The sequence below is a fragment of the Sorex fumeus genome, unplaced genomic scaffold (genome assembly GCF_029834395.1).
Source record: "Sorex fumeus unplaced genomic scaffold, SorFum_2.1 ptg000011l, whole genome shotgun sequence".
Classification (NCBI taxonomy): Eukaryota; Metazoa; Chordata; class Mammalia; order Eulipotyphla; family Soricidae; genus Sorex; species Sorex fumeus.
Genome location: NW_026606068.1, coordinates 7,167,217 through 7,189,776, shown reverse-complemented (window position 1 = coordinate 7,189,776; position 22,560 = coordinate 7,167,217). Strand labels below are relative to the sequence as shown.

The window sequence follows — 22,560 nt, the reverse complement described above, 5'->3', positions numbered from 1 at the left end:
GGCGGGGCCGCGGCGGGGCGGGGCGGGGCCGGCGCGCGGGCGGGAGCGGCGGGGCGGCGCGCATGCGCGGCGCGGGCCTATATACGCTCTTGGCGCCGGCGCCGGCCGAGCGCGGCCGCCGCGGACACGGTGAGGGTCGCGGGCGGCGCGCTGGGGCTCCGTCAGGGCCCGCGGGGCTCGGGGGGGCGCCGTGCCCGCCCGCGTGTGGCTCGGCGCCCCCCTCGGCTCCGCGGCCCCTCGGCGCGCGGGCGCGGGGGTCTCCCGGGAGGGCCGGGGGGTCCCGCCGCTCACCCCGTCTCCCCGCAGGGCCCACGCGCGCCAGGATGTCCCGACGCAGGTGAGGCGCGGGGACCCCGGGTTTGGGGTGGGCGGGCGGGAGGGGGCCGGCCGCCGGCCGCTGACCCCTGGCCGCTGACCGCGCCGCCCCCCGCAGCAGCCGCCTGCAGGCCAAGCAGCGCCCCCAGCCCGGAGCCCCGCAGGACGCGCCCGCGCAGGCCAAGAGGCGCAGGACGCAGGTGGGCGCGCGCGGGGGGCGCGGGGGGCGCGGGCCGGGCGGCGGGAAGGGGGGGCGCGCGCGCGGGAAGGGAGGGAGGGGCGAGGCGGGAACGGGGCGCGGGGCGGGCGGGGACCCCTGGCGGGAACGGGGTGCGGGCGGGAACAGGAGGGCGCGCGCGCGGGCGGGAGGGGGCGCGGGGACGGGGGCGCGGGGTGGCAGGTCGAGGTGACCCGACCGACAGACCGGCCGGCCGGCGTGGGGGCGCCCCCTCTCTGTCCAGGATGTCAAAAAGAGGAAAGAGGAGAGGCAGGAGCCGTCCAGGAAGCAGCAGTACGAGATCAGGGTGAGGCCAGGGCGGGCGGCACCCACCCGGGGTGGGCGGCTGGGACCCCGGGCTGCGCCCCTCCAACCCCCACCCCCGCCCGGGAGCGGCCGCCCGCCCGCCCGCCTGATCTGCCCTGGGTGGGTGCCGCTCTTTGTTCCCAAGGGGTCTCTGCTCCCTGCTCCCTGCTCCCGCGCCCCCCTCCCCCCCTTAGCCGGCCCTCGGGACCCCCTACCCCCTTTTAAGGGCCTCTGCTGCGAGGCCCCCAAGTGGAAGAGCCGCCCAGGCCCCAAGGTGCAAGCTTGTCACCGTCTGTGTCTTTCTGAACCCCAGAACTGCTGGCCACCTGTATTGTCTGGCGGGATCAGCCCTTGCATCATCATCGAAACGCCACACAAAGAAATAGAGACCGGGGACTTCTCCAGGTTTACAAATTACCGCTTCAAAAACCTTTTCATTAACCCTTCGCCTCTGCCCGAGTTAAGGTGAGTTTCAGGACTTGAGAGGTTGGAATGGTGCCTAGTAAGAGGCACCGCTTATCGGTTGTCTTCAGCAGAAGATAGAAACACACATTTTTTTAAATGCTTTTTTTTTTTGATTCAGAAAGTGGTCACCAGATGACTTAAACAGCCAAATTAATCTCTCATAATCTTTTAATATAGATAACATTTATAACCATCTTTTAATATAGATGTTCATCATCATTGCTCAAGAAAGCATTGAAAAATGCTTTCTTCACTCATATTTAATCGTGTATTTTCAAGGTGTTTAAAACATTGATTCTATTTCCATATGTGGAATACAATGAGCATTTAGGCTTTTTCTTTTTAACTTGTGTAAGATGCACACATTTTGGGGCCAGAGAGACACAACATCAGCTGGGTATATGCTTTTGCAGCGCACCAGGGTTTGATCCTCGGCACCTCGTGTGGTCCCCGTGAGCCTGCCAAAAGTGATCTCTGCACAGACGCAGAGTGAGCCCTGAGGACTGCTGGGTGTGGCCTGCAGAAAGCAAAAAATAGTTTCATGAACCATGTCTCTTAATACATGCAGCATTTCATTTGATGCATCAGCCTTGCTACCAGGGTTCGTAAGGTCTACGCACAGTGGACTGAAAATGGCCGACTGAGGTAGCGCCTGCACAAAATATGGAGGTAGCCAGAGAGACCTAGGAGTGATTCCTGAGTGCAGAGCCAGGGGTAACCCATGAGCAAATGCAGCGGGTAACACTAGCTTTGCACGTGGCCAGCTGGGTTCAATCTGCCGCATCCCATATGGTTCCTTCCCTCTGAGCACCACCAGGAGCAACCTGAGTGCAGAGTAAGTCCTGAGCATCGCTGGGCGTGGCCCAAAAAAACAAAAGGAGTCTAGTATTTATGTTTGGCTCTAAAGAGCAAACTACTGGGCTGAAACATACTCCCTTCTCTTTCTTGTTGTGGGGAGCCAAAACTTAGGTGGCTGTGGCATTGGAGAATCCCAGTCGTGAACCGGATGAACTCGGTCTCATGCGTACAAAGGAGATGCCGGACCCTTAGGCTGGCCCAGGCCTCAGATCCTACAGCACAGCTGACCCCGCACTGCCAGAGTCACTTGTTGACAGGTGTATGGGGGACACAGTTGTGTAGCTGCTCTCTGTCGGCAAGACTGCCACGAACAGGAACTGCCATGGAAATTTTAAGTGCATGGGGACTAGCAGGCACTCCTGAAGTATTACCAGCTTGGGTTGCCACTGTCCACATTCTTAAGTGTCGAACTGCAGGCTACCTCCTTCACAGGCCAGACAGTGGCTTCCTACAGCTAGGGCAGCATTTTGCCTCAGACAACACTTTTTCCAAGTTTGAATCCAAAATTGGATTTCCGTGTCTGCACGTTTAAGTTCTTTGTGTGTAAATAGCGCATACCTGTTGCAGAACGAATTTTAAATCTCTTCCCCCCTCCCCGCAGCTGGGGGTGTTCCAAGGAGGTCTGGCTAAATATGCTTCAGAAAGAGGGCAGATACGTTCACGACAAGCATTTTGAACTTCTTCACGCCGACTTGGAGCCACAGATGAGGTCGATCCTTCTAGACTGGCTGCTGGAGGTATGTTCCAGCAACACAGGTCTCTGTGATGGAAAGTATTCATTATCGGGTTGACACGTGTGCTTCTCTTCCCGGCCCACAGGGTGCGTCCACTGCCAGCAGCCATCTGGGAGTGGGGGGCTCCCTGCTTCAGCTGATGGCACCAAGATGGGAAATGGCTGACTGAGGTCACCGCACATCTGTTAGAATGTGCCAGAATGTTCTCTTATTTAGTCTCGTTCCCTCCTTCCAGATAGTGATCCTGAGTATCTTTGGAATTCCTGAGGAAATGATTACTTGCATTAATGACAAAATGATTTCCCTCCAGCCCTCAGATATTTGCTCTGTTGTTTCCATTGCTAATAGGCCTAGAGATGACGATTCTAGAACAGACGATCAGCTTTCTGGTGGAGTAACACTTGGCAGAGTAGACCTTGGAAACATTCTAAGACATTCTTTTGAGTCCGGTCATCTTGTTCCATATTCTGACTTCCTTTTCTTCCAGCTTTTTTAAAGTCTCTGGGAATCATGAGAATCCCTCTAATAAGGGAATCCGCATTATATTCAGAAACCAAGATTCTGAGGATTTCATCAGTCACACTAAAGACTGAGTCTGCTGGGGCTGGAGAGATAGCTCCGAGGGTAGGGCCTTGCACACGGCCAACCAGGGTTCGATCCTTGGCATCTCATACGGTCCCCTGAGCACTGCCAGGGGTGATTCCTGAGTATCACTAGGTGTGGCCTCAAAACAAAATGAAACAAAAGAATTTGTCTCCTACCAGGATATCTAGTTTATCTCTTATTGTAATTCTTAGCCAGTGTAGTAAAGCATGGAAAATGAGGACTGGCTGGAAGAAGATTGGCGAGGGCTGCCTTGCACACTGCCACCCTCGTTCAGTCCCGTGTACCACATACAGCCCCACAGATGCCACCCGGGGTCATTGCTGAGCACCAGGCAGGTGCACCCCCTGGCATCATATGGTGTGGGCCCCCTCCCCCCCCAAAAAAATCCTTGCAACAGGAAAATGTAGCTCAGTGATAGATTTCATACATTTGCGATATATGAGGCCTGGGCTCAACTCTTGGCAGTACCACCTACCCAAGAAAATAAAAGGGGCTGGATCGATCCGCAACTGGAATTTGATCCCCACACTCCCTGTGGTCCCCTCGCCAGGAGCATCACCAGGTGGGGTCCCAGGACAACGAAATTTAGATACCAGAGATAAACAGCTGAGACAAAGAACTCAAGTCCTTAGAGTGAGCAGAAATAGAAAGAAAAATATAGTAAGTCGGGGGGGGAGGGGGGCAACTAGTTAGGAGCACATGAGAGTGTTAACGGGTTCCGAATAGGGGCCACACAGATGGTCACCTCGCTGTGTGAGGCTGTTGAGTCGGTACTTGAGCCTGGGTGTGTGGCAGGGACAGATCTGAGGGCCTCGTTGCACGAGAGGCATTTGCTGTGAAACTTAGGGCCAGAATGATGACTCAGCACCGGGATGCATGCTTTCCCCTCTGGGAGCCTGGGCTGGCTACAGCACCACACAGTTCCGAGCACAGCCAGGAGCAGTCCCCCTCTCCCCCCGCCCCCAACACAAGGTTGGAGTGATAGAGCGGGGAGGGCACTTGCCTTGTACAGGGACAAGCGAGTTCGATCCCGGCATCCCGTGAGGCCCTCAAGCCCCGCCACCTGAGAGCAGAAGCAGGAGTAACCCCTGGGCACCGCTGGTGGTGGCCCCAAAACCAAAAAAAATAAAATGGGGGCAAAGGGATAGTACAATAAGGAGGGCGCTTGCCTTGCCAGAGGCTGACCTGGCATCCCATAGAGTCCCCAGCATAGCCAGGAGCGATTCCTGAGTGCAGAGCCAGGAGAAGCCCTGAGCATCATCGGGTGTGGTCCCACCAAAAAAAATCTGGTATGCTAGAAGAACTTTTTTTGTTGGGGAGGCCACAGCTCGTGCTGCACAGGGGTTGCTCTTGGCCGTCCGCAGGAATGACTCATGGCGGTGCTCCAGGGGAACATACGGGATGCCGGGAATCAAACCTGGGTTAGTGGCGTGCAAGACAAAGGCCCTCCCTGCTGTACCGAGAAATTCAGTGCATCTTTCAAAGTTTTTCTTTCTTTTTCTAGGTATGTGAAGTATACACACTTCATAGGGAAACATTCTATCTCGCACAAGACTTTTTTGATAGATTTATGTTGACACAAAAGGATGTAAGTAAAAATATGCTTCAGCTCATTGGAATTACCTCATTGTTCATCGCTTCCAAACTTGAGGTAAGTTTTCAAAGTTTAACCTTGAGTATATTTTATTCTAATTATTGCCCCCACTAAGTATTTTCTTGACCAAGTACGTCTTTGTGTCAAGGTAAAGAAATTTTCGGTGTCAACCTTAGTGTTCAAGGCCCTGTTTGGGTCTGACCAATATAATGGGCAGTCTTAAACTTTGAACTAAGACTTTTAGGTCTCCGTTCAATTTAGTTGGCTAATTTAGATGAAGATGAAAAGCAACTTGAAATATTAAATACTTTTTTCTAAGATGGATTATTCTGTCCTTTGCTAAGGAATCCTTAAATATTAGCACTGTAAACTAACATGTGATTTGCTTGAACCATGTGGCTGGGTCTAACGCTAACTTAAAAATCCATTTGAAAGGAAATCTATGCCCCTAAACTCCAAGAGTTTGCGTACGTCACGGATGGGGCCTGCAGCGAGGAGGACATCTTGAGGACAGAACTCATGATCCTGAAGGTAACGCCTTCACAGAGTGCCTGCACTTTCTGTTCGTGTCGTATATCCAAAACTCGATTCTTAATGTTGGAATTCAGTTCTGTTTTCCGTTTGGGGCCCCACCCAGGGGTGCTCAGGGGTCAGGTGGTTATCAGACCCCAGCTTCCTGCCTGCAGAGCATATAGTCCCTTCCACCAAGTTGTCTCTTGGGTCCCTGGAATTCAGTTTTAAGGAGAGTAATGTATCAAAATGTTAACAGTGATGTGGCTAGCAGAGACATTAAGCCTCAACAAGTTACTTTTCTGTATCTTTAAAGTTTCCTCTACATTATCCAGACCATTTCAAACCATCAGCATAGCACATGTGCATAACTGCATTCCTAGAGTGATTCTCGGGTCTCAGTGCTCCGTCTCCCTGTGTTTTTTCTGGTGGGGGTGGCGGGGGGTGCTCCTGGTGGCGCTCAGAGTCAGCACATACATTTACTGTCGTATAAGCTTTCCAGCGGACAAAAGAGCTGAAACTATTACAGTGCCTTGTTCCTCTTTAAGAGGGGAGAAGAGAAGCATTAAGGTGTTGGATTAGGCTTTAGGACTTAGCAGGGCGAACGGTTCAGCTACAAGAGAGTACTCAGTTCAGACATCATGGTTGATTAGCAAACAATGATGCTTTCGTTACAGAAAACTAAATTAGGACTTTCGTTCTTTCATTTACAAATTACTAGCAGTATATAAATGGCCGGCAGCCGGCAATGCAGAAGTGGCCAAGAATGTGTTTGAGGTACGAGAGGTCCTGAGCTTGACCCTCAGCAGTACACGAAGCATGGATGTAAGAATGTAGATTACTGTGACACAACATATGTATATATGCATATAAACCAAAGTACATTCTTAGTTGCAGTTTTTGTTTATTAGAAAGTCTGATGGCTGTCCGGTACGGGTCTTACTAGCTGTTGACCCGAGTCCAGTGAGGAGAGCTGCTGCTAGGAGATGCGTGTCAAGGGAGGAAGGGATTCCTGAGCTGCTGAATCCAGGCCTCACACAGGCAGAATCTGCATTCTTCCTCCAAGCTCCCCCCGCACCCACAGACCTAACCTTTAACAAGCTTTCATTTAATTAACAGGCTTTAAAGTGGCAGCTTTGTCCCGTCACAGTCATCTCCTGGCTGAATCTCTTCCTCCAAGTCGATGCCCTTAAAGATGCTCCCAAAGTGCTCCTACCTCAGTACTCTCAAGAACAGTTCATCCAGATAGCGCAGGTACTGGTGCTGTCACGGTGTGGTTGCTGCTGTGACCGACTGCAGCTTGACCGCGCCTGCATTGCGAAACAGGCGCGCGACAAAATGACGGCATTATTAAATTCCGCTCACGACTCGATTTGAGCCAAGTTTGGTGGATTTCAGGGATTTCTTTTGGGGCCCTACCTGTTCCTCTGGATTTGGGGCTCTGGTGCTGGGACGAAACCAAGATTTCTGTCTGCCCTCAGAACAAAGTTCTTCATAAATGCTACCCACATATATATATACATGCTGCTTCATCGTTCTGGAAAGCAAGTCTTGGGTTTTTGTTGTTTCTGAGCCACGCTTGGCTATCTATGTTCAGGGCTGCTGCTGCTGGTTCTGCACGGAAGGATCACTCCAGGTGGGGCTTGGACCGTACTGGATACTGGGATAAACCCAAATCAGCTGTGTGCAAGGGCAGTGCCCTCCCCGCTGAACTGCTATTGGTCAGCCTAGCGGTGCTTAGGGCTTCCTCATGGCTCTGCACTCAGGAATCCTTCCTGGAGGGTTCAGGACAGTGAGGAATTCTGGGGGTCAAGGCAAATGCCCGGCCTGCGGTACCATCACTCTGGCTCCCAGAATGAGTATTTCTTTCAAAAATTCTTGTGTGGTGCTGTATACGGAATACGCACTTGGCTGTTTTTGTTTTGGGGCCACGCCGGTAGGGCTCAGGGATTCCTCCTGGCTCTGCACTCAAGGATCATTCCTCACGGGCTTGGGAGACCATATTGGGTGTTGGGGGTCGTACCCGGGTGCAAGGCCTCCCCATTGTACTGTTTCTCTGGCCCTTGCACTTCACTGTTGAGCTGTATCCCCAGCCCCCAAATTTTAAACTTTTGAGTTTAAAAATAGTTTAAGCACTTTTCATCCTTAAGGAGACCAAATAGTTAAGTACCTTTTTTTTTTTAATAAACTATAAAGACAAGTAACTAATTCACATGATGACTATCTTATTTTTTTTTGGTGGGGGTCACACCCGGCGATGCTCAGGGGTTACTCCTGGCTCTGCACTCAGGAATTACACCTGGCAGTGCTCAGGGGACAATATGGGATGGTGGGAGTCAAACCCGGGTCGGCCGCGTGTAAGGCAAACGCCCTACCCGCTGTGCTATCACTCCAGTCCCTTCTTTGTTTTTTCAGGCGGGGAGGGGGACATACCCGGCAGTGCTCAGGGCTTATTTCTGGGGGACCGTTTGGGTGCCAGGGTAAAACCCAGGTCAGCCATCAAGAAGGTGCCCTCCCTGTGGCGCTATTTCCGTCCCAGCTTTCGAATACAGCTCTCTGCCTCCAGCTATCCTCTGACTGGTCTGTTGCTGACTTCGAATTCCAAGACTCCTTAACCTTAGGGTGGTGCTTACTTCTCGTTGGATCATCATCATTTTTGCCGTCTTGGCATCTGGTCCACAACTGTCAACACCACGGTGTTAGCTGATGTCTAGCGGGGATGTGGCGCTCCTCCTCCTAACTTGCCTTTGCTCTGTTAGCTCTTAGACCTGTGTATCCTCGCCGTCGATTCCTTAGAGTTCCAGTACAGAATACTAGCTGCAGCGGCCCTGTGCCACTTCACCTCCATCGACGTGGTAAAGAAAGCCTCAGGTAAGGCACTGGGTTCTGTTTTCTTGCGCCTCACAATTTTTTTTCTTCTTTCTGGGTCACTCCTGGCTCTGCACTCAGGAATCACTACTCCTGGCGGTGCTCAGGGCACCATCTGGGATGCTGGGAATCGAACCCGGGTCGGCCACGTGCAAGGCAAATGCCCTACCCGCTGTGCTATCGCTCCAGCCAGGCGCTTCAGAATTTTCAAAGGTTCTGTGCATCTGTGAACTTTAGCATCCTGTTAAACAGGAATTTTTAGACGTCAACATTTTAAAATATGGCCACTATCTTCCTTTTTTGTAAGAATTTTTAAATCCTACTGTACAGCCACAAAAAAAATGTCCAAATGAATTTAACTCAGTTTTGAGTCAGTATTATAACCCTATATCTAGTTTGAGAAAGTTTATTGAAAATTTAAACTTCTGTGGTTTTTTTTCCCCAAATGAGTTTTAAGAGCTGGAGAGATAGTGTAGGTGCGTATATAATCTTCATTTTACATATGTAACCTTCATAACTTCTCTGTCTAGGTTTGGAATGGGACAACATTTCAGAGTGTGTAGACTGGATGGTGCCCTTTGCCAGCGTAGTAAAAAGTACTAGTCCAGCAAAGCTGAAGATATTTAAGAAGATTCCTATGGAAGACAGACACAATATCCAGACTCATACAAATTTTCTGGCTATGCTGGTAGGTGTTGGGTCTTAATGTTAGATTACTATTTAAGACGATTTCAGCATCTAGGGAAAAGGTCTAAAAAGCACTGTAGGCGTCCAGGTAGGAGTTAAAAAATTAATAATAATAAAATGGCATAATAATAATAATAGTTCAGATTGCTGAGTCTATAATCTTCACAGTTCCAAAACCATCAAGATTGCTGTATCAAGCCTTACTTAGAACCCAGTCTGGTCTGACTTGATTTTACTGGGTCACTCAAAGTTTTGCCTTAGCTGTTAATTTCTCACCTCCACAGGATGAAGTCAACTACGTGAGCACCTTCAGGAAGGAGGGACAGTTGTCACCAGTGTGCAGCGGAGGCATCATGACACCACCGAAGAGCACGGAGAAGCCCCTGGGGAAGCCCTGAAGGACTGAGAATGGGGCCAGAATCGGGGAGCCTCGTAGGAAGGCCGTGCCGTGACTCTCCCAGCCAGCTCCCAGGTTCTCACTGCCGAGCTTCTATCGAAATACCCTGAAAATTGGCACTAACTGAAATGAAGAAATCTATTTGTTCCCAGGTCGACTGTTCGAAGACAGCGGGACTTGTTTACAACTATGGCTTCATTCCCAAGCCAGCTGGGCAGAAGCTGGTCACAGTTTATGCCATAGCAAAAAATTCTGGACCCAGTGTTACTGCGTTGATCTGGATAAACTAGGCATTTGGTCTTTGAGAGTTTGGGACTGGATAAGTGCTACCTCTGTGGGTACACTGAGTGATAGAGTACTTTGAATCTAGTTTTAAGATTCTGAAATTTATACTTGAGTAGTGCAATTTGATTTTTAAAAATAAATTTTAAAATTGTTTACAAAGGCCAAGTGTGTAACAAGGTGACTAATTTATCTACAGCTGCTATAGAAAGCTGTTCTAAAACTTGAACTTTTACAAATGGTGAACTTTTTTTATTCAGTTTAATTGCCTTACCATACATTTTTAATCAGTAAGGCTTAGATGAACCTGGTGTTTAAACTGCTCTGAACAGGGAGAATACCAAAGGAATCATAAAAGTGCTACGGCTCCTACTTGGGGGTTATTTGTGTAATAAACCATTTTGTATATCACAATTTGGGTGAAAACTTAAGTACCCTATGCGTATATATGTGTGTGTGTGTACATATATATATATATATGTATGTGTATATATATATATGTATGAAAAAGTCACTTTATTACTCTCAGATATCCCTAAGGGTCTTTTTCTATCCTTCAAATTTAGTGTGACTAAGGCTTTATTTATGTCTTGCAAAGCTCACAGATGGTGTCAAAGTGATAAAGCTTCTATTTTTCTTAAAGCAGAAGAGTATTAAATGTATACTGACTCCTAGAAATCTATTTATTAAAAGAACGTGACGTAAGAACTTGCTAAATATATAGCTATATGGATGAACTTGCTATATATATATATGAACTCCAGCCATAAGTGGATTTAATTAGAAAAAAACTACTTTGACGGCTAGTTTATTCTAATGAACCAGACCTGTGAAGTCATTCCTTCTAAGAAATGATAAATTTAAGCTATTGTTATGATATGAATTCCTCTGTATTTTTAAAGACTCCTATTTTAGTATTTGTGTCTGTGAAGAAAACACCACTAAAACTGTACACGTGTATTATATAAATGTAATCTTTTAATACTATTTACTTTTAGTCCATTGTTTAAAAAATAAAGGTTAAAAAAACTGCTTAAAAGTATAGTTTTGCCATTGCTTGCAGAAACTTCTTTTTCCTTCTCTGTGCAGCCAGCTGTAGCACTTCTTCTGGGTTGCTTGCATTCAATTCTGTCTGGCCAATGGCTTTGATCTTTAAGACAGAAAAATGCTGTTACTAGAGGTCTGGTGAGAAGCAGCTCCCTGTACACTAAGACTAAGCAGACACGGGGAAAGTCACAATGAAAGAGTGGCCTGAGCCACGCTGAAGGAAAAGTTCAATTGTTGACCTAACAATTCATGGAAATTAGTAAAAATACTAGTAAGTAAATTGTTTCCTATGAAATTCTTTGAAAACATTAAAATTCACTTCAACATTTTCTTTAAGCAAATAAGTAAAAATACAGGGTTAGTTGCCTTTTTTTTTTTTTTGGTTTTTGAGCAGTGGTCAGGGCTTAACTCCTGGTAAGACTCGGAGATCATAGTGGTTACTAGGGATTGAACCAGACTGTGTGCAAGGAAAACGCCCTACAACCTGCTGGTACTGTCACTCCAGCCCTGAGGTGGGCAGCTTCTATCATATATAGTCATTCAGATTACTTCATGATTAAAACCCACGGTAGTATTCTACCCTAAACTTAGTGTTTACTAAAAGTACTTTAGGACCCTAAATTACCTTTAAAAAAAAAAAAAAAACCGGGGGTATGGTGCCGCCAGCAGGTCAATCTGTACCTGTGAGGCGAGTGCATCAGCAGCCTCATGGCGCCTTCAGACTTCCAGATACCCCAAAATTGCTGCTGTGCCTTTGGCCAGACCCCAAAAACTTGGGGCAAAGTTTACCAAGAAAGTAAACGGCCAAAAGTTAGGTATGTGGGAGACACACCCACAAATCACCTCCGGCTCAGCTATATAATTGGAGACATGGCCTCTCTGGTTCCTCATTGAACTGCTTAACGGCCATGATCCCAGAGACTCAGAAACAAATCTCGAAACCCAGCGGCTTTTAGCAGAAATGCGTCCCGTCCCTGCAGTAGGTTACCGGTGCTGGGCCAACCCAGGTGGGAATAGGTTTCGTGCCTTGGCCTACTCCCCCTGGCGGCCCAGTGGCCGCCATCCGTCTGAGGCCACTGAATAGTCACATTTGGGTCCCCAGTGACGAGACACACAGGGCCTCACGGGATAGGGGTGGAGCCGGGCTTGTCCTCCCCACCCCAACGAGACCCCAAGTCATCGCCCATGAACGGCCTCTCTGGCTCCTGATCAAGCTGCTTAACGGCCTTGATCCCAGAGACTCAGAAACAAATCTCAAAACCCAGTGGCGTTTGACAGAAATGCATCTGGACTCCACAGTACGTTACTGTCGCCGGGCCACCCCAGGGGGGAAGGGTGTTGTCCCTCCGCCTGCTCCCTCTTGGCGACTTGGTGGCTGTCATCCTCCAGAGGCCATTGGACAGTCAGGCTTGGGCCCGCAGTGACAAAACTTGTTGGGTCTCACGGGATGGGGGGGGGGGGGGAGGTGGAGCCGGGCCTGTCCTCCCCACCCTAACGAGACCCCAAGTCATCGCCCACAAATGGCCTCTCTGACTCCTCATCAAGCTGCTCAACGGCCTTGATCCCAGAGACTCGGAAACAAATCTCGAAACCCAGCGGCTTTTGGCAGAAATCCCTCCAGATTTAAGTGTTAAAATTTCAGAACTTCAAAACCACGTGGCCCTACTGCAGCCACACGACATGTTATTCATAACCAGCAATAGAACACAAATTGTCTATTGTTGCCTTTTCAGCAGATCTGAGTGTTGGAGTAAAATCTTAAATAATGGTGGGTCTGGTGTCGAAATAGTGAATGTGATCAAAGTAGAGAGGGAGTAATGTGGAAATCATCTGCCCCACAGGCAGGGGGAGGGTGTGGGATGGGGTGTACTGGGGATTTTGGTGGTGGAGAATGGGCACTGGTGAAGGGACGGGTGTTTCATTGTATGAGCGAGACTTAGACCCGAAAGCTTCGTAACTGCTCTCACGGTGATTCAATAAATAAAATTATTTAAAAAATGAAAAAAAAAAGTAAGGTGGAGTTCATGCCCAATTCAATCAGCTAATCAGTGGCTGAATAAATAGCAGTACTCCTACAAAAATAAATAAATAAATAAAATAAATAAGAAAAAACAAACACAGCACCCCAATCAGACTTGAAATGGAAGACTTGTCTGTGCTGTAGCTTTGTGGGGGGATGCTACAGAAACAGGCATCAGTTAGGTCAAGAGCCAAGGTAGGAAGAAGCAGCAGATGATGCCATTTCAATACGCAGAAATGCTGACGCACCCGACAGTGGGGCACAACAGAGACATTCTTCGAAGTTCCTCACGGAAAACTGAGCTTGCCTCATGCCATCAGTCCGTTAGGCCTCTCACTGGGTGACCTTGCTGAGAACAGTTGAGATGGGCAACGGAAGGAACCAGCTGTGCCACGTGGGAGCTTAACAACTCAGCAGAGCAGAGAAGGGCCAGGGAAGGGCAGTACGAGGCAGGCCGTGCGTACGAGAGACCCGGGCTCTGAAACCAGGCAGACTTGAGTGGGAGGCAGGAGCACTCGAAGGGACAGGCTGGGTGGCAAAGCAGCACAGCAGGAGGCGAGCTTGCCCCGCACACAGCCGATGGCTCTGACCTCCGGCACCACCTAAGGTGTGTCGCCTGCCCCATCCCTCCCCGCCTCCGACCACCTCCTGAGCCCGCCAGGAGTTCATTCCTGAGTGCAGAACTAGGAGTGACTCCTGAGCACCGCTGGATGTGTCCCAAAAGAAGCTGCCCCCCGCCCCCACCCGTTTGTAAGTGCATCATCAACGATGTACAGACTTCGAGAGCTCACTGAAGAAAATGGCAGAAGGAAACTTACTGCAATTTGTCTTTTGTCTGTTTCTCCTCTTTTATGATGAAGATCTGCATGTACCTGTTAAGGAAAGTAAACTCCACCCACGCGCTCTTGGGGACAGGCTCTGCCACGCTTTCATTCCGTGGTCCAGAGGGAAAACGCAGAAGGTTCTCTACAGAACACGTGGGGTCAAAGGATACAGGTCAGGTACTCCAGAATGGTCACGTCCCAGATGTAGCCATAGTAGGAGTCCATGGCATCGTGGCTGAGAGAGAGAGAGAGAGAGAGAGAAGTTGGTCACTCCTTACCTCTGCCTTGATCAACAGCAGCAGTCTTGCTCCACTTCAAACAGTGCACCAGGGGGTGCCTGAGCGACGGTACAGCGGGGAGGGCATTTGCCTTGCATGAAGCCGACATGGGCTTGATCCTCGGCATCCCATATGGTGCCCTGAGCACTGCTAGGAGTGATCCCTGAGTGCAGAGTTGGAAGTAAGCCCTGAGCATCACCAAACAACAAGAGAACGCTATCACAGCAGGGCAGGAGATAGGACAGTGGGGGAGGTGCTTGCTTTTCACACAGCAGACCTGAGTTCCATCCCTGGCACTCCATCAGGTCCCCTGAGCCCCAGCTCACCCACACTGCACACGGCCAGGAGTGAACTCTGAGCACCCCCCACCCCCCATACACACACCCGTCATCATACCTGTTTTGTTCCTGTAGTGATTTAAATGCTGTTTTGTAGTCGATTTCTCTGAGGAACTGACATAAGATTGCCACCTACATGACAAAGGTTTGAAAGTGGGTTCATGTCCGGGGTACTAACAAACCCATATTTGTTTTATTGGTTTTTTGGTTTAGGGATCATACCTGGCTGTGCTCAGGGGTTACTCCTGGCTCTGCACTCAGGGACCATACGGAATGTCAGGGATCGAACCCATGTCAGCCACATGTAAGTTAAATGCCTATCTGCTGTACTAGTGCTCCAGCCCCGTACTCTTCTGATTTAAAAGGAGTAATTTTAAATGATTCTGCTATGAAGAGTATATTATTTAAGAGTTCCTAGAGTACATCTTTAGGCATTCCACTAGTTTTAACTGCAAAATCCCTTATGTAAATGTCAATCTGCCCAGTATTTCCTTTGCTGGTGACATACATTCTAACTCTTCTAATTTCTGGGTTAGAGAGAAAGCAGAGTGGTCACGCATGCCCTGCATGTGGCTGACCTGGGTTTGATCCCTAGCACCCATCCGGTCCCTTGAGCCCCACGAGAAGTGATCCCTGAGCACAGAACAAGGAGGAAGCCCTGAGCTTACAGCCAGGTGTGACCAAAACCAAACCAAAACAGAATATTGTTATTTCTGAATTTTCACATTTATTTAGAAATTCGAAATTCCAAATAGCAGTTGGCAAGAGAGTCAGTTGAGAAACCAGTTGAAAATTGCCTTTATCAAACCAAAATGCCTGACACTGATAGACCATGCAAATGACCCTTCACAGCTGGGAAGGGTAAAGCTTACAGTGGCAACATTCAGGCTGTCTGGCTTACAAAATATTACAAATGCACCGCCAGGTACAATTCCCGAGTGCAGAGCCAGGAGTGACCCCTGTGCATCGCCGGGTGTCACCCAAAAAGCAAAAACAAAGCAAAACAAAACTACAAATGACTTATTAGTTTCAATCATATCGATAGGTCATAACCAACACCATCCAGGGCCAGGAAAACAGGACAGTGGGGAGGGTGCCTGCTCTGCATGCTGTGGTTCAATCCTTGGCACCCCACATGGTCCCCTCAGTCCCGTCAGGAGTGGTCCCTGAGGCCAGAGTCAGGAGTAAGCCCCAAACAAAGCTGCATGTGGTCCATTCTGAAAGAAAACCCAAACTCCCTACAAACAAAAAGTATACTTACGCAATCACAATAGGGAAAAAAGTTACTTCCCAGTTTGGGGCTTTGTATCATAAACTCGAGCATACATGGAAACGAAATGTAGTATTATAAACTAACCTGGGTGTGACAATTCAGCAAAGAACAGCACTTTATCATCCGTTTTATCACCTACAAAACAAGATTATGCTTAAAACCCACGGGGCCAAAGAAAGTACAGCAGACAGGGTCTGGCCGTGTACATGGCTGACCTGGCTTCAATCCCCTGAGCACCTCCAGGAGTGATCCCTGTGCACGGAACCAGCCCCGAGGACCATTTGGTGGGGCCCTAAAACAAAAAGTCACCTTGACTGACACTATGGATGCTGCTGTCAGCAGCGGAACAGCTAGACGAGGCGGGGAGGGTGGCGGGGTAGGCATGTGGGGGAGGTATGGGCTGTGCTTCTGACTCCAGTGTGTGTGTGTGTGTGTGTGGGGGGGGGGTTTGGCTTTTTTGGGTCACACCCGGCATTGCACAGGAGTTACTCCTGGCTCTGCACCCAGGAATTACTCCTGGCAGTGCTTGGGGACCATATGGGATGCTGGGAATTGAACCGGGGTCGGCCACGTGCAAGTCAAAAGCCCTACCTGCTGTGCTATCGCTCCAGCCCCAAACCGCATTCATTTTTAAAGAACTAATTCACAAATGTTATACCTTACTTCAAAAGTCATTAAAGAGCATCGCATTGAAATCACAGTGCTGGTGACCTCCGGGGAGGGGGGCAGGGTGGCTCAATGCTGCGGTTACTGGGGCAGGTCCTTGGGACAAAGAAGGACACTGAGCTCATGGGCACAGGCTGATGGAGGGCCTGGGCAGGGCACAGCGGCCCGTGAGCACTGGAGACAGGAGAGTCAGGTTGGGATGATGCAGTGTGTGAGTGGCGCCCACACACAGGAGGGCATCTGCGCCTGAAGGGGCAGAGGCAGAGGGGCAGAAAGGGTGGACAGGGCACCTGGTCTGGGAGCACGTCCAGGGCAGAGGGGCAGAAAGGTGGACAGGGCAGACCTGGTCTGTGTACACGTCCGGGGGCACGGCCTTATTGAAGAAATCCGAACACACGGCTCCAGCCTGCAGGTAATAGTGAAGGGCAGCTGAGTACTGGTTGGTAGCTGAGGAGAACGAGACAGAGACCCAGTGTGAGAGGGAGGGAGGGAGGAAGGGAGGGAGGAGGGAGAGAGAGTTCCTTGCAGGAAAGGGGCTTCTGGAAGACGCAGGGCGCACACAGGGGCTGACGGCATCAGTGACCCCCAGGACGTGCGGATGATTGCCCTTGTACCTGTCCTGCACCCCCTGAGCCCGGCTCAGTCTCCAGCACCATGCAGGGCCCCCCGAGTCCTACCAGGAGTTGAGTCCTGGGCACAAGTCGGTGTGGCCCCAAATCCAAAACAACAACAACAAAACTCAGCTCCTGAAAACCCAGCCTGCACTCACTGCAGCCCGGGACTTCGCTTGCTCAGTCAGGGAACAAAAATATCGGCCACTTCCAGGGCGAGGCTGGCAAAGCTCTCGCAGATGACCAGAGGGGAGCACGGGGTCCACGGCGGACACGATGCTGAGCAGAGCACTGGCCATACCTCACCAGGCCATAGTTTCCCCAACAAAATTTGGCACTCCATCCCTCAAGGTGAGTTTGTTTCTTCCCTCAAGGCAGGATGGACTGGGGTCACACTGGGCAGTGCCCAGAGGCCAGTTCTCCACTCGGCATTCAGGGGTTACTCTGCCCCTCCTTGGGGATTCAGCAACCACTGGGAGAATGTTCACTGGGTGGGAGAGTCACTGTGACATTCACAATCCTGGGCCGAGGGGCAGCTACAGGGAGGAGCACAGGCTCTGCACGTGGGCCCCGGCACCACACCATGAGTGGACCCAGGACACCCCCAGGTGTGGGCTACAGGACCACACCATGAATAGACCCGGGGTGTGGGCCCCAAACCAAAAATAAAGTAAGAATATCTGAACCCAAGGCTCCCAGTGGAAAATGCAGGTTTTCGTGTATCTGGGACAATGTTTTCCAAAGTGGGTGATTCCCTCCCTGTGCGGGGGGGTGGGGGGGGTGGGGGGGGCAGTGAGCTGAACCAACATGAGGTCTTCTGATCTCTAAGTGTCCGCATGAATGAGACTCTGTGACTGAGGCTGCAGGAAGGTGTAACTCATCCTTACCTCCCCCCGCCCATGTCCCTATGCCCACAGAGCCCAGCACGGCGCTTTCTCACCAAAGTAGATGTCGGCCTGGACGATGAGCCATGAGTGGTTGTTGGGGTTTCTGCTCAGGGCGAAGCGTACCAGCTCCTTCAGCGTGACCGCCACGGCCTCGAAGTCCACTGACTGCAGGCTGAGGAGGTCAGGTGCTCAGCTCACTCTGCAGTGCTCAGTACCAGGCAGCCCTCGCCCACAGCCCCCAGGCCCACGTTTTTTTTTTTTTTTTGCTTTTTGGGTCATACCCCACGATGCTCAGGGGTTACTCCTGGTTTTGCACTCAGGACTAACCCCGGCGGTGCTCAGGGGACCATATGAGATGCCGGGCAGCGAACCTGGGTCGTCCACGTGCAAGGGGAACACCCTACCCGCTGTGTTATTGCTCTGGTCCAGGCCAAGCCCACCTTAAGGGGCCTAGGCATCAGAACTGGAGAACGGCAGTGGCCAGTCTCTCCTCGGAACGGGCACAGCCCGAGGCCGCGGAGCACGGGGGTGGGGGGGCTCCTGGGGTCCCACTGGCCACCACAGGCCACGCACCTGCAGTTGGCACTCGGGACCAGATGCTACTCAGAAGCTCTGGAAGGAAAACATCTCTAAACGTCTCTAAATCTGCTTTTAGCACGATTTATGTGCAAGAGACAGAGAGAGAAGACGTCTGCTCGGCCTGCTGTGAGCTCTGTGGAGGCTGATGTCTGCTGGCCCGCCAGGACTGCTCTGCCCAGAAGGGCCTCAAACACCAACACTGCCTTGAAAGCCAGGCGGCCCTTAATCTGCCTGTCTCTGGCAAGACGAGATGAACATACCGGTCCTGGGTGAGAGGTCCTGTGCGCACTGGTAGCAATGGAGAGGCCAGAACCAGAGCAAACCAGAGCTCGGGCCACTCACACCCAGGAGCACGAGGCCCAGGCCCACGGGACAGCTGCTGCCGCAGGGACTCTGCATCCTGACTTACCCCAAGGGCCCAGGAGGCCCAGAATATTATTCTAAAGACTTGATTATTGCTACTAAGTAATCTGAGAGTCTTACACATAATTATCACTACTAAATGAGCCGAACTGTGCTGATACTTTACAGAAACTTTTAAAATGCAATTCTATCCACGAATGGAACCATTTCGGATGGGCAATACGCCACGCTCCCAGGCCGGGCTTTTGCTCAAGCACCCAGAAAGGCGGGCAGGAGGAGCGGCTCTGGTTGCGTGAGACAAGGCCGAGCATGAGAGAAGGCACACTGTGGCACTGCACTGTCCTCCCGCTGTTCGTCGATTTGCTCAAGCGGGCACCAGTAACATCTCCATTATGAAACTTGTTGTTACTGTTTTTGGAATGTCCAGTACGCCACGGGAGCTCGCCAGGCTCTACCGTGCAGGTGGGAAAGTGTTGGTAACTTGCCGGGCTCTCCGAGAGGGACGGAGGAGCTGAACCCAGGTCGGCCGCGTGCAAGGCAAACGCCCGACTCGCCGTGCTATTGCTCCAGCACAGAGAAGGCACAATCAGCACAAAACCTACGTAGGGAGATGAGTGCCCCGCAAAGGAGAGGTAGTGGGCACAGGTGAAGCGAGTGGCGTAGAAGCAACGTGGGTCTAACCCCTGTCATGAATAGCTGTCACTGCATGGGGACTAAATAAAATTTTTAAAAAAAGGAAAAAGAGAAGGGGCCCAGTCTGTTCTGGACAGCGCCATGGCCTGGCCCAGAAGTCACTCAGTCAGCTCGAAGCACTTCCCAGGAGGGAGGGGAAGATCTCTCCTAGAGAGAGCTGGAGTTTCCAGGGGCGAGACCCGCCTGCCCCAGACGCAGGGGCCTGCCCCCTCCGGCTCACACCTCGGCTCCTGCCCTCTCGAGCCTGCATGCCGCTGTCCAGAAGACAATGAGCGGCTGCAACAGAGAAACACACAGATGGCCACCACTTCCCAACCGGGTCACAGCCTGTTGATTGACTACACTGTCCTCCTGGCAGCCAGGACCAGCTCGAACTGGGAATCAAGTATAAATCACTGGGCGCTGGTAAAGGCACAGCAGAAGGGGAACCTGCCCTGCATGTGCCCAGTCTGGGGTTCGATCCCCAGCACCCCAGATGGTCTCCCACCAGCACACCGGGAGAAAGCCCTGAGCACCACCAGGTGTGGCTCAGACCGAAAACCCAATCCAATCTGAGTCCCACAGGCTGAGCCCCAACACTTCTTACTTGGGGATGGAGCACGGCCACATAGAAATGTGCTCAGCGGTGATGTCATTCACAATGTCCTCCTGTAAAAACAAAAAGTTTTTTTTTTGTTGTTTTTTGGGCCACACCCGGCAATGCACAGGGGTTCCTCCTGGCTCTGCACTCAGGAATGACTCCTGGCGGTGCTCAGGGGACCATATGGGATGCTGGGAATCGAACCCTGGTCGGCCGGGTGCAAGGCAGACGCCCTACCCGCTGTGCTATTGCTCCAGCCCCCAAACCAAAAAGTTCTGATTTGAAAAGGAATGTCTAGGAGGCTGGAGTGATGTGCATCGCTAGGTATAACCCCACCCCCCCAAAAAAAATGGAATATCTGGCCTTGATCCCAGTACCACCTGGTCCCCTGACCACAGACCTGGGAGTAATCCCTGAGTGCAGCTGAGTGGTAACAAAACAAAATCAAAAAACCAAAGGAAAGAATTAATGAAATTTATCACGCCTGGTTGGGCAGAGCTATAGCACAGTGGGTAGGGCATTCGCCTCGCATGCGGCCAACCCAGATTCGATTCCTGTGTCGTCCTCGGAGAGCCCGCAAGCTACCGAGAGTATCCTGCCCGCACGGCAGAGCCTGGCAAGCTCCCCATGGCGTATTCGATATGCCAAAACCAGTAAAAACAAGTCTCACAATGGAGAACGTTACTGGTGCCCACTTGAGCGAATCAATCAACAACAGGAGGACAGTGCTACAGGAACTGGGCCTGAGTTGACAAGTACAAGGCAAGGGAAGTGGCTCACCCACTGTCCTACTGCCCCAGCCCACTGTAAGATTTTGGGGGCCCACGGCCAGCATGCTCCTGGCTCTGCGTAGAGGTCACTCCTGGTGGTGCTCAGGGACCACATGGGATGCCAGAGACTGACCGACGTGGGCTGCATGCAAGGCAAACACCCTCCCCTCTGTACTATCGATCCAGCCCTCTCCGAAAGATTTTTTGAACAAAACTGTGAAATACTGACCCGAACATTGTGAAGTTTCACAAACAGCGATAAAATAATACTCAAAACCAATGGTTCCTAGAAGAGAGAAAAAAACAATCAGAAACTTCGATCATTTCAATATTTCGTTTTTTGTCAGCCTCAGAAATACAGCATCTTCTTACCAAATACTTTAAATTTATTATTATTATTATTAGGTGGAGCAATAGCACAGCGGTAGGGCATTTGCCTTGCATGCGGCCGACGTGACCGACCTGGGTTCAATTCCTCAGCCCCTCTCAGAGAGCCCGGCAAGCTACTGAGAGTATCTCGCCTGCACGGCAAAGACTGGCAAGCTACCTGTGTCGTATTTGATATGCCAAACACAGTTAACAAGTCTCACAATGGAGATGTTACTGGGCCCGCTCGAGCAAATCGATGGACTATGGGAGGACAGTGACAGTGATTATTATTAATATTATTATTAAGAGCCTGGCAAGCTACCTGTGGCATATTCGATATGCCAAAAACAGTAACAATGACAGGTCTCATTCCCCTGCCCCTGAAACAGCCTCCAATATGGCAGCGTTTGCAAAGACTACTAAGAGAGGCTGCTAAAATCTCAGGGCTGGGACGAATGGAGACGTTACTGGAGCCCGCTCGAGTAAATCGATGATCGACAGGATGACAGTGATAGAGTGATTATTATTATTATTTTGGCTTTCTGGCTTTTTGGATCACAGCCAGCGATGCACAGGGGTTACTCCCGGCTCTGCACTCAGGAAACACTCCTTACGGTGCTTGGGGACTATATGAGATGCTGGGGATCAACCCAGGTTGGCCACATGCAAGGCAAACGTCCTTGCTGTACTATCCGGCTGTACTATCGCTCCAGCCCCTTTTTTCTTACACTTTACAAACTTACCAGACACCCCAAAGATCAATTTCACTTCTAATCACCTAAAGGCTTTTAAACACAAAAGTTTCTGGATTTAGCGTCTGGCCTATGGTGCTGCACTTAGATCATTTTTAAAATTGAGTACATGGAACTTTTGTGAACCAAGGAATCCCTGCTACTTCCAAAATGACTGATTCTTTATTCCCTAAGGTAGTATCTGAAAAAATGGACCTCATTTATATCTAGTAAATGTGATATTGTCCTGCGAAAATGAAACTAAAGCCAGTCTTCAAGCTTCTAGCCCCATTTGGAGAGTTCTTTATAATTTTAAACAATGACAACTGAAGATAATGTCATTAACAGATCATTGATCTATTCAGCACTTCAGGATTTATTTTGTTGTTTTCTGCAAAAATAAGCAATAGGAACCGAATCAAATTTTTATGACTCACCCGTAATTTTTTGATAAAGGAAAGCAGCTCACTCCTACAGGAAACAAAAGTGCGCATTTTCAGCATTGGAAACCAGAAATAAAATTTTAAAAATAAATCACAGGGCTGAGGCTACAGTAGAGCAGGGAGGGCTGACCCAGGTTTGATCCCCGGCACCCGGAATGGCCTCCTGACCTGGCCAGTAGTGATCCCTGAGCGCAGAGCCAGGAGCAGGCCCAAAGCACTGCTGGGTGTGGTCCAAACCGCCCCCACCCC

At 50.5% G+C, this 22,560-nt stretch overlaps 2 protein-coding genes across 3 annotated transcripts in view; one reads left to right on the top strand and one right to left on the bottom strand.

The window, feature by feature from the left end:
- Positions 1-311: 311 nt before the first annotated feature.
- CCNE2 (cyclin E2) lies at positions 312-10,920 on the top strand. Of its 2 annotated transcripts, none has more exons than XM_056110898.1 (11): positions 312-337; positions 437-515; positions 777-839; positions 1,152-1,303; positions 2,763-2,898; positions 5,006-5,152; positions 5,531-5,626; positions 6,725-6,859; positions 8,365-8,476; positions 9,004-9,161; positions 9,445-10,920. In XM_056110898.1, the coding sequence occupies exons 1-11, from the start codon at positions 324-326 to the stop codon at positions 9,556-9,558; spliced, it is 1,206 nt and encodes a 401-aa protein (XP_055966873.1). In that variant the 5' UTR covers positions 312-323; the 3' UTR covers positions 9,559-10,920. The 2 variants fall into 2 exon arrangements, with proteins under 2 accessions (XP_055966873.1, XP_055966872.1); XM_056110897.1 differs by having other exon boundaries at positions 434-515.
- The window catches only part of INTS8 (integrator complex subunit 8), a 31,522-nt gene continuing 19,759 nt past the window's right edge, over positions 10,798-22,560 (bottom strand). Inside the window, exons 18-27 of the mRNA XM_056110896.1 lie at positions 22,306-22,339; positions 20,998-21,054; positions 20,005-20,066; positions 17,837-17,955; positions 16,629-16,732; positions 15,704-15,754; positions 14,405-14,478; positions 13,901-13,965; positions 13,725-13,768; positions 10,798-10,989 (exon numbers count right to left, since the gene is read on the bottom strand). Of these exons, the coding sequence (XP_055966871.1) occupies positions 10,873-10,989; positions 13,725-13,768; positions 13,901-13,965; positions 14,405-14,478; positions 15,704-15,754; positions 16,629-16,732; positions 17,837-17,955; positions 20,005-20,066; positions 20,998-21,054; positions 22,306-22,339 (727 nt within the window). The 3' untranslated portion in view covers positions 10,798-10,872. The remainder of the gene's footprint in view (positions 10,990-13,724; positions 13,769-13,900; positions 13,966-14,404; positions 14,479-15,703; positions 15,755-16,628; positions 16,733-17,836; positions 17,956-20,004; positions 20,067-20,997; positions 21,055-22,305; positions 22,340-22,560) is intronic.